Here is a 13,326-nt window from a genome sequence, read left to right as displayed (position 1 = left end):
TCACGGCCTGTTACAGGGGCGGGAAAGCGCAATATACAATATTAAATACAATGTTATGTACAAATCATTTCCAAATGACGCTGAAAAACTTCAGCTGACTCACAATCAACGAATACACTGGCATCAAGCTTGTTCCAGTCAATAAAGAAGTGGTTGCGAACGTGTTCAGCTCTTGTAAACCTAGTCAGCGTTCAGCCTCCTGAGGTATTAGCAAACCTGACCTTTACCGCTGCTGAGACAGGTTTCATTGGTATCTTAGCGCCTACAATTGAGTCACATTGTTGACTCTGTGGAATCACGAAACGGGATGACGCACGTACAGTCGGCGTCCAAAGTTTAGAGACCGCTTTTTTAACTTAGGGAATCACCGAAGCACCACATGGGTCACCAAGGCTCAGAACGGTTTTTCGACGCCCTGATTAGTCCGCTGGAGATCACCGTTAGCCCAAGAATGCTAACCATGAAATCTTAGCATCTTATGCTTTACTAACAGTCTTATAGTGTCTTTGAAGGTTGAATATGCTTTCCGTAGACTTAACCGTAGCGTCGAATGCTGCGCTGCAGTTTGCTGCAGCTTAATATGCCTCGTTTTTATAGCATGCTTACTGTACGCCAACACCTGGATGATGCTACTGCATTTTCGTATGTGTAAAGGCTGTGGAGTAACTGTAATATTACATTTGACAGTTTCCTGTTCATTAATAATAGCTGGCCAATTCGCTTACTTACGCTATGGAAGTACACTGTAGACGTATAATGTACAGAAATTAATGGCCTGCATATCGACGAGTGGCTTAAATGTCTTTCAAGCTATTCTATTTGCATTTTTTGCATTTTGACTGTGCAAAGCGAGTTTTATTTAATAACATAAGTTCATTTTACCTTTTCTTTTTCCCCATGGCAGCTTTTCATTAAAAAAAAGTATCGGTAATCTTGACGTAAATATATTGTATTTACTTAATAGAACTCTTGCATTTCTTCTTATAAGTAGACGTATAAGCGAGACTAATTATATAATTGCTATCAGTCACAGCTGGATAGCCCGCAGTCTATTCGTATGTCCACGCATCGTTTACGTGGCTGTTCTAATGTGATCTAAACTTGTTAAACCGTTATGTTAAAGATAACAACAAGAACTGTGATTATCTACGACTCCTCGCGTGTTTTAGCTTTGTCCAGCTGTTCGCTCCGTATGTTTACTGCTTTGCACATAGCGTTTTCAAGAAGGGAATCATCATTCGAATTCCTTCAGGCGAAGCCACGCTTGTCTTGGTACATGTAATGTAATGGGCTTGGCAGTAGCGAGTCATAAATATCGTACGCGCATGTTTTGGATTCAGGCAGTCTCATTTTCTTATACACTCTAAGCTGATATTTACTTGTCTATCTAAATTAGCTTGAGCTGCCTACACTTCCGCTGGTTTGAAAGGCTACTAGTTAGAGCGTCACGCATTTGATAACGCTGGTTTCTGGTTGGGGGGCGACAGACCACCCGTTCTACTGCGTTCCCACGGTGACGGAGCCGTGGAACTGCGAAGTACTGCCCAACATGAACTGCGAGCTACGCATGCACAACGGCGTGGTGCATGTCTACAAGAACAAGGAGGACATGGCGGTTGAGAAGCCCATGGACTTCCCTTACGTCAACCTACCGCAGTTCATCAACGACCTCAACCTCATGTGCGCCATGATCGCCGACGGACCGCTGTGAGTGAAGCATGCGTGCCGTGTCTATAGCCCTTGATCGTCAGCTTGCACGATCGGTAGCGTGTGGTGTTGGTTCCAGCGTTTCGCATCAACTCGGTCAGCGCGTTATTTGCTCGAGATAGTCCGTGAGCCACGAAGGAGCAACTGGAGACGTAACACTTGCACGATATTGAGGGAAGCAATATAATAAAAAATGAAAGAAAAATGCGTAGCGGGTAATTTTTTATTATAATGGTTGTGGGAGTGTTTCCTTGGTATTGTTTTATTGAGATTGGGCCAACTATCCCAGCGAGAAAGTATCCTCGATATATTACATCTTTAAATGAGGTCCAGCCATGCATAGGCGTGCGAAGGGTTCTTCATTTTGAGCGGGGGGCAAGTTTCGCCACAGCGCCCTCCCTCCCACCCCTTTGGTTGAGTCCGAAAGAAAACGAGCGCCACAATGGAAGCAAAAATGAAAATGAAGCGATGACGTGCTCCTCACAACGGCCTGCCATTGGTCCCCGGCTTTCCAGGGGTAAAGTAAGCAGTTCTTTTAATGCAACATCATGTGGTCCTTCTTCGCCATTATCGTCAAGAAACACGCAAAACCATAACCCTAGCTGCGCATTAAAAATGAGGGGAAAGTCCGACCGAGTAATAGTATTCTAGGCAAGAGCTAGAGCAGTTCACCTGGGATCGCTTTAGAGGCGTTTTTTATCAGAAAGAACGTTGGTGCATGTGTGAGACTTCGGTGTCCTTGCATGCTTCTGAATTTGAATTTTTGCAAGGCTTCTTTTGACATGCGCAGCTGTCGCGTGTTTCGTGACATAATCGCATATTCGTTTTCTGTATTATATATGATTTTTTTTGCTTTGTGTTTCCAATGCGATGTTGCGCATGCGCAGCACCATGAATATATGTATTCCGTCACCCTTTGAGACACTATGTACACAATTCTGTACACCACTTGTTTCTGCTATTTGTATCGACTAAGGGCTACGAAAGAGCATTATACATTGAGCCTTGAATGAATTGAAGCTCCTGCTTAATAAATTTGTCTTCATTTAGCTTCATTTTGCAGCGTACTGTTGCATACGATCACCTTGCTGAAGGCGCTACCATATTTGACGAGTCGTTCGACGTGCCGCTTCCCGCGACCCACGTAAAAAGTACAATTTTTCTGTGTTCAACATGGACATAACCGAAAACGAATTGGCACTATGTTTCGAGCCTGAGATTTCATTCTATTTATGCAAAACATAGCATGAATGGGTTCAGAATAAATAGATATTTAATTACAAAGTAATCCGGAATTATTACTATGACGCACATAAATGATCGTATTGCCACACTACTTTTGTTGCAATATAATATCGAGTGCTTTGAAATAGCATTGTATCGATTTGACCCATTTACAGACAGATCTTCATAGGTGGTGTCTGAAAGGGTTAAACTCGGTGGGTGTGACGAAAATAAACAGTCGTTAGTAGCGCTAGTCCGTTGTCGTTCATTGTGCTCGTCGATATTTAGCGCTTATTCTTGTAGTGTTCATAGATAGCCGACTAGCCCAACAGTCTGCTATTCTAGAGTAATGGTATGGGGCAGTAGTGGCGTCCCTCTTTAAAGGTGTGCCCCCACCCCCACCCCCCACTCACACTTGTGCGCACGTCTATGCAGCCATGTGTGCTCATTGCAGCGTAGCCTAACGACATCAATCTATCGTGCCGCTGTGTGGATAAGGCTGCCACATTTGCGTCATACGTGTGGAGGCATCAGTGAAATGACAGCGATGGTCGGATATAGAGTGAAATTGAAATTATGCTCCAAATACGCAAGGGAAAGCAACGAGCGCCAATACGGGTTTTGATGTTGGACATGCGAAGCTTACACGTTCTTTTACACGGCCTAGTCGATTTTATATCAACAGAACTGTTCTTGGCACAGTTGTTACACTTTCTACAGGGCATGTTTTGCTGTAAGTTAACAGACACACAAAAGGAACACACGCCATCGTCTGTGTGTCTTCCTTTTGCGTGTGTGTTTGTGGGTGTGTGTGCTAACTTGCGGCAAAATGTGTGCTGTAGTAGTATTTATATGTCTTGCCGTCAGTGGGGCCGCGTGATGAGCCTGAGGCGGTCAGCCTATAATTCCATATCGTGCGTTTCTTGACACATGGCGATGGACCTTTAAGCCCGGAAGTACCCGCACGAAGTGGTTTTTTCCTCTCTCTTTTTCTGTCGTTTTTCAAGGCTGATGCTGCACTGTCGTGACTAGCGCCCGATGGCGTGTCGAACGCGATATGACAAGTGGAAGGAAGTAAGAATTGCGGCCGCAGCTATGGAATTGATCTGATGTCACGCAGGAGACCCGTGCTATAGCTGTCAGCGCCGAATCGATCGGCCGCACACCTACAATTACTGCAGGTGCTTTAGTACGCACAGCCATACGCCGTGGCACATGCCTGGCAGCAGCGCAGGGAAGCCATGCCCGCCCTCTCCCCGCCCTCCTGTTTTCACGAATGCGTGCATTTTATCAGCACGCTGAAACTGAAAATTAATTAAGGTTCGGGAACCAGAGATATGGGAGACTGGATTACGTTTGACACGCAATTTATTATTTGCCCGCACCTGTAACTTTTAAATTGTATATGTGCGAGTCTATGGACGCCCGTGCGCGTAGTTTGTACATAAACCTACACCTGTTTATGGATGCACTAGCTTTCCTGAAGTTGCGGACGCCCGCTCCGCACAGTGGTTCACATCTTTTCTTTTTTTATTTAAGAACCAGATAAACAACTTTTTCTACGCGACTTCGCGCAAGGCTGTTGTGCAATGAATACACGCTCTAAGCTGGACTTATGTACCTGAGCCCTCGTGTACACCGCAACGGTTAATAGCACGTGACTACAATAATGCGCTATTATGTGTCAGGAAACAGTGCAATTTTTCTCCTAACAATAGCAACTTGCCCCCTGGTTGTACTTCGGCGAAAACATGACATGGTCCCCGCTATGCTTGAGGTAAAAAAAAAGAGCGCGCAAAGGAGAGAAGAAAACAAATAAAACATGCGTACGCTTGCCTGTCTGCTAACGTCTCACGGTACAGCAATTCTGTCCCGGCTGTTGGGCGGAAATCTACCACCACGGCATCACGTTCGGAGAGCTGTTAATCTGTACTTCTTTACCGACGCCGTCTCCTGGCTTTGCCTATTTCGTGCGTGCACGTTCTGCTTGTCATACGGGTTCCTTTCTCGGTCGAATCACGCTTTCACTCTCACGTCCCATATCCGCCCCTTCATTTTTCTTTCCTTATTTACAGTAAATCATTTTGCTACCGACGGCTCAGCTACTTGACGTCCAAATTCCAGCTTCACGTGCTTCTCAACGAGCTGCGCGAGCTGGCTGCCCAGAAGGCTGTACCTCATCGTGATTTCTACAACATCAGGAAGGCACGTATATCTGTCTGTCTGCGGCTGGGAGTTGGCATGTTTGACGAGCCAGTATGGTAGCCGTCCTTTCAACTCATTGATCGACTACCTGCTACATTGATGCGCTCGTAGTACGTATGTGTCGACCCAAAAAGTAGACACAGTTTGTGCGCATAAGTTGTGAAATGTACGTGATAATTTAGGCGTAGGTATAACAGAAGCGCATGGTTTGCATTAGACAGCTCGTCTATAGCTTGTCTGTCGTCTAAGCAGTCGTTGTCACTATGGAAAACGTTATATTCGAAAAACAGCCTCTTCCTCGTATTTGTGAGCACTTAGGGCTTGAAAATGACATTATGCGATGCAAAAAAAAAAAAAAAAAGAAACGGGAAGCGAACGTAACGAAATGCACTCGTTATCTCGCTGGCAATTGGCTTACGATACTTTTTGCTGGACGATCGCGCGTATTGTTTTGAGAGTGTTGGCATACTCTTAGAATGTCACAGCTTTAATGGACAAGTTAATTATAAATCTCCCATCATTTCGACACGCTGAATTATGTTAGCTTTTGTAACTGATGGCACGCGATCGGCCTACGATCGGCCCTGCCATGGTTTAGTTATTCAAGCACGCAGAGGCAGCGCGTTATCGTGCTTTGCTGCACGACAGCGGTGCCAAAGGAAAAGACAGCTTTACAGGGTTAACGATTCTCGTGATGAGAGACCGCGGAACATTTTCGACTTTTATTGCGATAGCAGTTATATGGACAGTCTCGACGGGTTTTTGCCGTCGCCGTCATGTCCCTCCCGTATGAAGTCCAAATTGATAAGATCCCCCCGCGCATTGTAGGTTCTACCACGGGTAAAAGCGCTCGGGCGGGGGCGACGAACGCGGCCGAAGCAGAGATCAAACAAACGAGCCGGCCCATATCCGTCGCTCGGAGGGTGCATGCAATAACATCACCCCGCTCGGGAGGCCTGCCGTCGAAGCAGACAGGAAACGCCTCGCCCGTCTTGAACGAGCCTGAAAAGATGCGAGGGGGGGGGGGGATCACAGCGGGCGGCTCGTATACCCTTCGTGCTGCGCTCTCAACGCGAAGTGACTATGCGGAGAGCATCTCTCCCTGGAGTGGCCTTATTCTCTTACACCAGCGTTTTGTAGTTACGCGAGATCGGATACAAAACAGTTAGCTGCCAGCCTCACTTTGTATAACACTACAATTTGTTGCTATCGCATTCATTGCTTCGCCCTTGCGGTGAAATTGTGACTTCTTTTAATGTGTGAGAACACTGAGACCACTGTTTCGACATCTGTCAGCATAATCTCAGGTTCAATGCTCGCAATGTCGCGTTCGGTTCTGCAGTCAGTTCATGACTGGGTTTGCTTATTGTGCATAACTAATACATTTTATTCTGATGATTTGTGCCTGCAGGTGGATACTCACGTTCACGCTGCGTCGTGCATGAATCAAAAGCACCTGCTTCGGTTCATCAAGAAAATGATGAAGATGCATTCCGAGGATCATGTGTTCAAACAGGGTGATAAGCTGATGACGCTTGAAGAGGTGAGTTACCTGCCTGGTTTTGCATAGTGTTTTGCACGGCGGGGTTGTTTTCCTTGGGAGTGGTTTTGTTGTCATGTAGAACTTAGCCGTTCTGTTTGTTATATTTGCTTAGCAGTTCCCTATTGTCTAGGTGGTGATCTATGACATAGTTATGAACAAACCTAGAAAAAAAACATGAAAAACTCTGTCTTTTTGTCTTATTTTTTATGTGCCACTGTTTAAGTCTTCTATTTGAAGCCTTGACACATCTCGCACGTCGTTTGTTGCCGAAGTTCATGTGATTTTGTTGCTGCAGGCCATGTGGGATGCAAATTTAAATTTAAATTCATGATTTACCCTGGCTTGTTTACACATTTCAGATTTTTTTTATTATTGATTGTGTATGTGCTTATACAAGTTCATGCACTAGAGGAAGATATGTCCAATGCATTTGAACTTTGTAGTACTGTCTGTTCACGTAAGTTAGTTCAGATACTGGTGCAAAATTCAATGTTTCTGGCCTTTTTAAAATTTATATTGAGGACTTCAATCTTTCCTGTAACTGTTAACTGTGACATGCACTTACAATGCACATCATAGTTATAATTGCACCGTGATGTAGTGAAACAGTATTATAAATTCCTTAGAAGTTTAGTCTAAACTTGCTGCACAACATAAACAGCACTGTTCTTGAAATGTTTAGTGAAAACAAAAAAAAAAGAGAAAAGCATCAGCTAATCATTGCAACACGCTCGCTTCTTTGTAGTAAGATGGCCAAGCCTGCAAAAAATTGTGCATGCTGGCTGTTGTGCATGGCTTTTCTTCTGCTTTGTATCATTCTTTAGTGTATAGTTTAGTCTAGTTTATGTGAAAGCATTGCACTTCCTGACTGAAACTGCGAATCATTTGTGCATGGAATGTTGTTTTCACAGCAAGAACAGTCGTGATGTCAATGCCACCTACCACTGTTAAATTTGGTGTTTACTGTGTCGTGAATTTTTCTCAATATGGACTATAATTTTAAAATGTGTGAGGCATGAAAGGTCAATTTCCGCATAGTCTATATGCTTATTATTCATGTTATTCACTTTAATAAATACTTTATTCTTTTTTTAATTCAAATAATCAGCTGGAAACTGGTGCCAAAACCATTCGGTTGTTGCTTAGAGCCTCTGCTACATATTTATGTGCCATAATAACGCATACATGTAAAGTGCAAAAATAAGTGTTCTCAAGGACCGTTCACACAGTAATAGTTATGGTAGAATATCATTCTCAGCCTCAGCAGCTGCCTACAGGACCCAGTGGCCATATGATTCATGACAGTGGGAGGGAGAATTATCTTGTCTTGTTTTTTAAATGAGATATTATGTTTTTATGACCAGGAACTTCAGCGCATGAAAATTTAAGTGGCCCCATTTGACAAGCGTTAAGCCTGTGTGAAAGCCATTGCATATAGAGCACATTATCTTTGCTGGCTCACGGTAGGCAAATAATACAGTCTTGCCTCACGTGCCTTATAAATTTCCAATGCTTGAAATGCATATTAAAATGTTAAAAATACAATTATTCTAGTGTTAAAAGGCGGGCAATTTTGATGCCCTGTGTTCTTCACTGTGTGACATCTGAGTTTAAAAATATAGCACTACAAGTGCAGTATTTTTATCTGTAATTGTCTGTTTTTCATTTTGCTGACGCCTGTATTTCCGCTGTTATGTTCAAATGAGGACCTTAATCAGTGCTCAAGGACTGGGATAGTGCAATATCTTCTTTTGCCGCAATTTCGGTATGGCTGTTTAAAAGTGTTTGCAAAGTACATGCCAGCGTATTTCTCACATGGAAGAGGTGGGAGCGGGGGGGCGGGGGCGGGGGGGGGATCAAACACTCCTTCGAAATTTTACAATTTTTCATGTGCATGTATACATGCACACATACAAACACACACATGAACATGTAAAAAGAGTAGTTGAACCCCCACTCTCCTGCCCTGAAAAAAGATTTCTGGTACGCCACTGCCTTCCCATGACTGATTTCTCGAGTGTCACAACTCATAAACATGCAAAGTATGTTACCACAAGAAAGGTTTTCACAAAGGTTGTTACTCTCCTGGTCAAAAGGGATAGGTAATTAATTCAGTGAAAGAGAAGTTCAATCTTCCTCTTTTGTGACTGTAGCTTGTCTGAATCAGACACTTAATAATCTCAAAATTCTCAAGCACTTTTTAAATGGGCATTATAGGCAAGCTGGAAATTTGGATATATTTGTGGAGAACACTTAAACTCTCATTTACACTTTTTCAGCAGGGGAATGTAGCTTAATAGAGGAAAAAAAAAATGACCAAGCTTTGTTTTTCCCTTTCGCATCTAAGCTCAGAACCAGCGGGTTTATGCAGCATTTTCACGTGTAAATTTTTCCTTTTACATTGCGAGAAACAACAAGTTAGGCTAGGTTCATGTAGATTGCTGTTCTGGAAGACCAAACAATGGATGTGCATCTTTAATATAGTTTCGTTCTGCTCTATTTATTTGTTGCATTCAATTTAGGATCCTTGCTGTAGTGACAACATGGCGTTGTGCCAGCCATGAAAAGTTGTAAAAATAGAATACAGTCATAAAATAACAAATGCTGGTTAACAAACGAATTGCCCTATGTAATAAGCTAAACCTTTTCTCTCAGATGTTAACAGCTGTATTTAGAATACGTGATGAAAGCTTACGTTAGATAATACAAAGGTGTCTTTGTGTCAGCCGCTGTTACAGCATGGTTCGACTCAAATAATTGCATGTATTACAAGAAAATTATAATGCAAAGTCAGTCTCATAACGGTGCAAATATTATCAGATCAGGCGTACAATGTGTCCTTGACATTTTAAAACCAAGGTTCTTGTCACCTTGTGCGTTTTGACCTTGTGCATCTGGGACTCGATAGCTGCCATATTTTTCCACTTATAACCCGCATCAAAAATACTGAAATTTCCAAGCTAAAGCTGGTGTGCGCGATAAACGCGAATTTTGGCGTGCAAGACGGCTTTTTGGCAGCACCTTATGGCTGTGCAAAAAAAAGGTGGCTTCACAGCAATATGTGGTGATCGTTTGTTTCCATGGGTTGCAGTGGAGGGTGGAAAACACGCTGGAAAACATGGCGTTTTTCACTGTGGAGAAATTAACGCTGGGATTTTAAAGCTAAGGTTTCACTACTGCTGACAGCTCTTCTTGAAGTTCTCCTGCATTAAACATATTATTTTGAAATTGTCACCTTTGCGACTTCATTGAGGCATTGAAAAAAATTTTAAAAAAAGGCCTGTGTGGGGCCTTAGTTTATCCACTAATAATAAATATTGCTTTTAATATAGAAAGGCTAGTGGTTATGCAGGTACATGCCATGCCGGTGTGCACTAACTCAGTGCTTCCATATAATGTCCATTTAGAAAAGTAGCACTAGCACGTAGCTACGGGTGGTACCGTGGTTTTTAAAAAAGACAACAAAATTCAAGTATTGCATGTGCATCCTTCCTCTCTATTTTTTTTCTCCTATTTTATTTGATGATGCACTTTGCTCCCATTTCTAATAAGACATACCTCTGTCCCTGTTTTCACAGTTTCTATTCAATTTGTTGTATTGCGGTTCACACCTTTCCATTGAGAGATATGCATGGATAACCCTCTCTCCTTTTTTTCTTGGTGAAATAGGTGTGGCGTATGGAGTGGGTGTATGCAAAACAGGTAATTTGACAGTAATCTAATCATTGGGGACAATTGCTTTGACAGGCAGACCTTTTGATTCATTACATTAGAAATGTTTCCTAATTCAAGAAGCATCCTTTTCCTCAAGGCTTCCCAAGTGTGGAAAGGTTTTTGTCGAAAGTGATATTTTTTTTTTAAGTTCAAGCCTCGAGCCACAACTTAATTCGGCAGTTTAATAAGGAATTAAACAAATTACGTAGCACGATGCATGCAATTCGTGTTAAGGAATTCCTCTATTTCTGCATATCAGCAGTTGTCATTTCCAGTGAATGTCATTGTCCAAGGAGCCACATGGGCTGTCTTCCCATAGCTACAGCAACCAAACTTCATAAAGCTTTTGCTATTGAGAAGCTTCCAATAAGTCACTTGTATTTTCAAGTGTAAAGCTTAATACCAATGGTAGTGCCTTTGATGAATGCAGCAATGCACAATTTGATTTAAAATGAAGAAAACAACGCACCTGTTGTAGTTGTGGGAAGTAAATGAAAGTTTCATTGTGTGTGCTACAATATTAATATTGTTCTAATGAATTCTGGGGACATGTCATATCATCTATTACAGCTTTTCTGCCATGTTGTGGCTTACCTCTGCTGTTCGTCTTATAAAGTCTAGTATTGTTATCAAGATGTTGCCTTCATTCACACCAAGAGGTCACTGCACGCTACATTTGTTCCATAGTTTGGTGTTGCAACAGGTGTCAGCATTTTTTTGTATTTGAAGGAATTTGGTGCTACATTTTGCTTTGGATACAAGTTGACTACTTGCCTCTTTAAATCATAGTGGTTTAGCTTTACCACGTCTAGCAATGTTCCACTATGAGGTGAATGCAATGTTGCAGAAAGTAATTAAATAGTTACAGAATAAGTATTGACTGCCAATAAATATTTTTCTTTGATCATGCTTGCTCTGCACGTGACCTTAGTGCTCACCACATTACGCTATTCTGAGTCAGTGAAACTTTGTGAACATAAATGCATTCACTGGAAAAGACAATATTTCTGTGCACATGACAGGCATGCAGCACCAATGTCTTGCACGCAGTTTAAGTGTTCATCAAGTGCTGCCGTAGTAGCGCTGATATTACTGAATTCATCAAGATCCACTCAGGTTGGTTAACGTTCACTACCATTGCCACACGAGGCAAAATAGTATAGCTTGTAACATCTCACTCATATTTATTATTTGACATCTGAAAGTGAGCTCGAGCTCTGTTAAGCCTGAACAGCTTGTAGTGTCCTGGCAGTATTTGATGACTACTGATGTAATGAATGCTTGGCAGATGATATGGCACGCATTGCACCGAGACGGAGACGCATACCTGGCCTTGGCTTTGCCACTTTACGCTGCTATATAGCAGCTGCTTTACCTTGCATGTCATTGCAAATATCCTCACTGTTGTACTTGTGTGCACCAAAAAATGCTCGTTAAGTGTCGCAGGTCAACCAGTGGCATTAATGTTTCCATTAATTCTTGTGTATATGAATGAGGGTAAAGGGAGGCAAGGCATATTTTCTTGCTCGTACTTAAGCTTTGAGAAGCACTGCTGTGAAATTGTATGTAAAGCTTTTTGCAGATACTTACCCTCGAATTGCGTACGAAGTTTCTGTCTTAAAGGACATTCACGCAAGCATTGGTTCTATTGCATTGCCAGAGCCTTGAATATGCGTTGAAGTAACTTTATTGCACAGGCTTAGCTATTTATCAATTACGCAAACAACTCTTATTGCCTCCGTTGATAAGAGATCACAAATCATGGCATTACAAGTTTTAGGTGACTTATGGTGTAGCAGAAGGATGCTCCTATTAAATTTCAACTAGGTAGTTTAGCTGTTAGAAAGGTTCTGTGGTGTGCTTGGACAGCATAAATTTCTTAGTATTGCAAAAACTTCACATAAAAACATGATGAAAGCTAAAAGGTCATTTTTTTGTACGACTGGTTCAAGTGTTTATATGTGCAGCTGTTAGGGTGCTAATGAAAAATATTTGTGTTTGTGCCCATACATTAACAACTAAAGCTGCCTCTTACCAGAATACATCGAAGAATATTTATCAAATGTCAATTCTCTCATGCAAAAAACATGTAAAAACAATGCATGCAGCATAGAGTACCCCTGTCTTTAGCTAACACTTGTTTCCCTGAAGTTTTTTTCTCAGTACTTGTATATGTGTTCAGAGGATCAACTTAAATTGAGAGGCCTGGTCAGTTCATCTAATGCATGTGATAAATATTGTGCTCACTATCACAAGAACGATTGGTACAAATGATCGATAACCAGTGGTGAAATCGTACTATGCAGTCTGCAAGACAGGCTGTAGCGATTCATCATGTCATACAGCAACAAAAAAATAAAAACAAGGATGTACATAACACAGTGCCAGTGACACCTTAGAGACCTTTGAGCTGCTTTTGAGATTATTTGGAATGAACATGGGCACTTCATCCGGCCAGCACTTACCTTCGTGTTACATTTTCTTTTGTTGGCATTACATTAATTTATGAAATGAGTCTCTCCTGTCTTGCCTTAGCTTGAATTCGTCATAGACACTGTGATAAGTGCAGATGAGACCTGACACTGGCGCCGTTAACATGCTTGCAAACTGCTGTATTACCTTTGTATTGATTTTGCCACTGAGGCCATCGGTCATTTATACTCATCGTAATTTGGGGGTAATTGTTCGAAGACTAGGACAGGCAAACACATGTCAATGTGTGTGTTGTGCTAATTCTTGCCCTCTATGTTTGTCAGTTTTATATCTCTCTCTTTTTTTTTCAAGTTTCATAGGTAAGAGTATTAAGTGAGTAAAATCTTAGTGGCTCCTTCTTGTTGCAGCTGTAAATAAACCTGTAATATATGCATACACCCATAAGCCTTTTGTATGGATAGAAATGTTAGAGGGACTGGATTGGCTCTTTTGTTTACATT

The 13,326-nt window shown here is 42.0% G+C and overlaps 1 protein-coding gene across 9 annotated transcripts in view; it reads left to right on the top strand.

Annotated features, from left to right (window-relative positions):
- Positions 1–13,326, top strand: part of LOC119393392 (AMP deaminase 2) — a 90,405-nt gene that overhangs the window by 59,784 nt on the left and 17,295 nt on the right. For 5 of the 9 annotated variants that reach the window (XM_037660381.2, XM_037660376.2, XM_037660378.2 and 2 more), the window contains 3 exons: positions 1,488–1,707; positions 5,007–5,136; positions 6,548–6,679. In XM_037660381.2, the coding sequence (XP_037516309.1) occupies positions 1,488–1,707; positions 5,007–5,136; positions 6,548–6,679 (482 nt within the window). Of the gene's footprint in view, positions 1–1,487; positions 1,708–5,006; positions 5,137–6,547; positions 6,680–10,348; positions 10,382–13,326 lie in introns of all 9 variants that reach the window. The other 4 variants (XM_049416230.1, XM_037660375.2, XM_037660377.2 and 1 more) reach the window with 1 other exon arrangement.

Source organism: Rhipicephalus sanguineus, chromosome 5 (genome assembly GCF_013339695.2).
Source record: "Rhipicephalus sanguineus isolate Rsan-2018 chromosome 5, BIME_Rsan_1.4, whole genome shotgun sequence".
NCBI classification, from domain to species: domain Eukaryota; kingdom Metazoa; phylum Arthropoda; class Arachnida; order Ixodida; family Ixodidae; genus Rhipicephalus; species Rhipicephalus sanguineus.
Note: the sequence above shows the minus strand (reverse complement) of the source record. Positions and strands in the feature narration are given on the sequence as shown.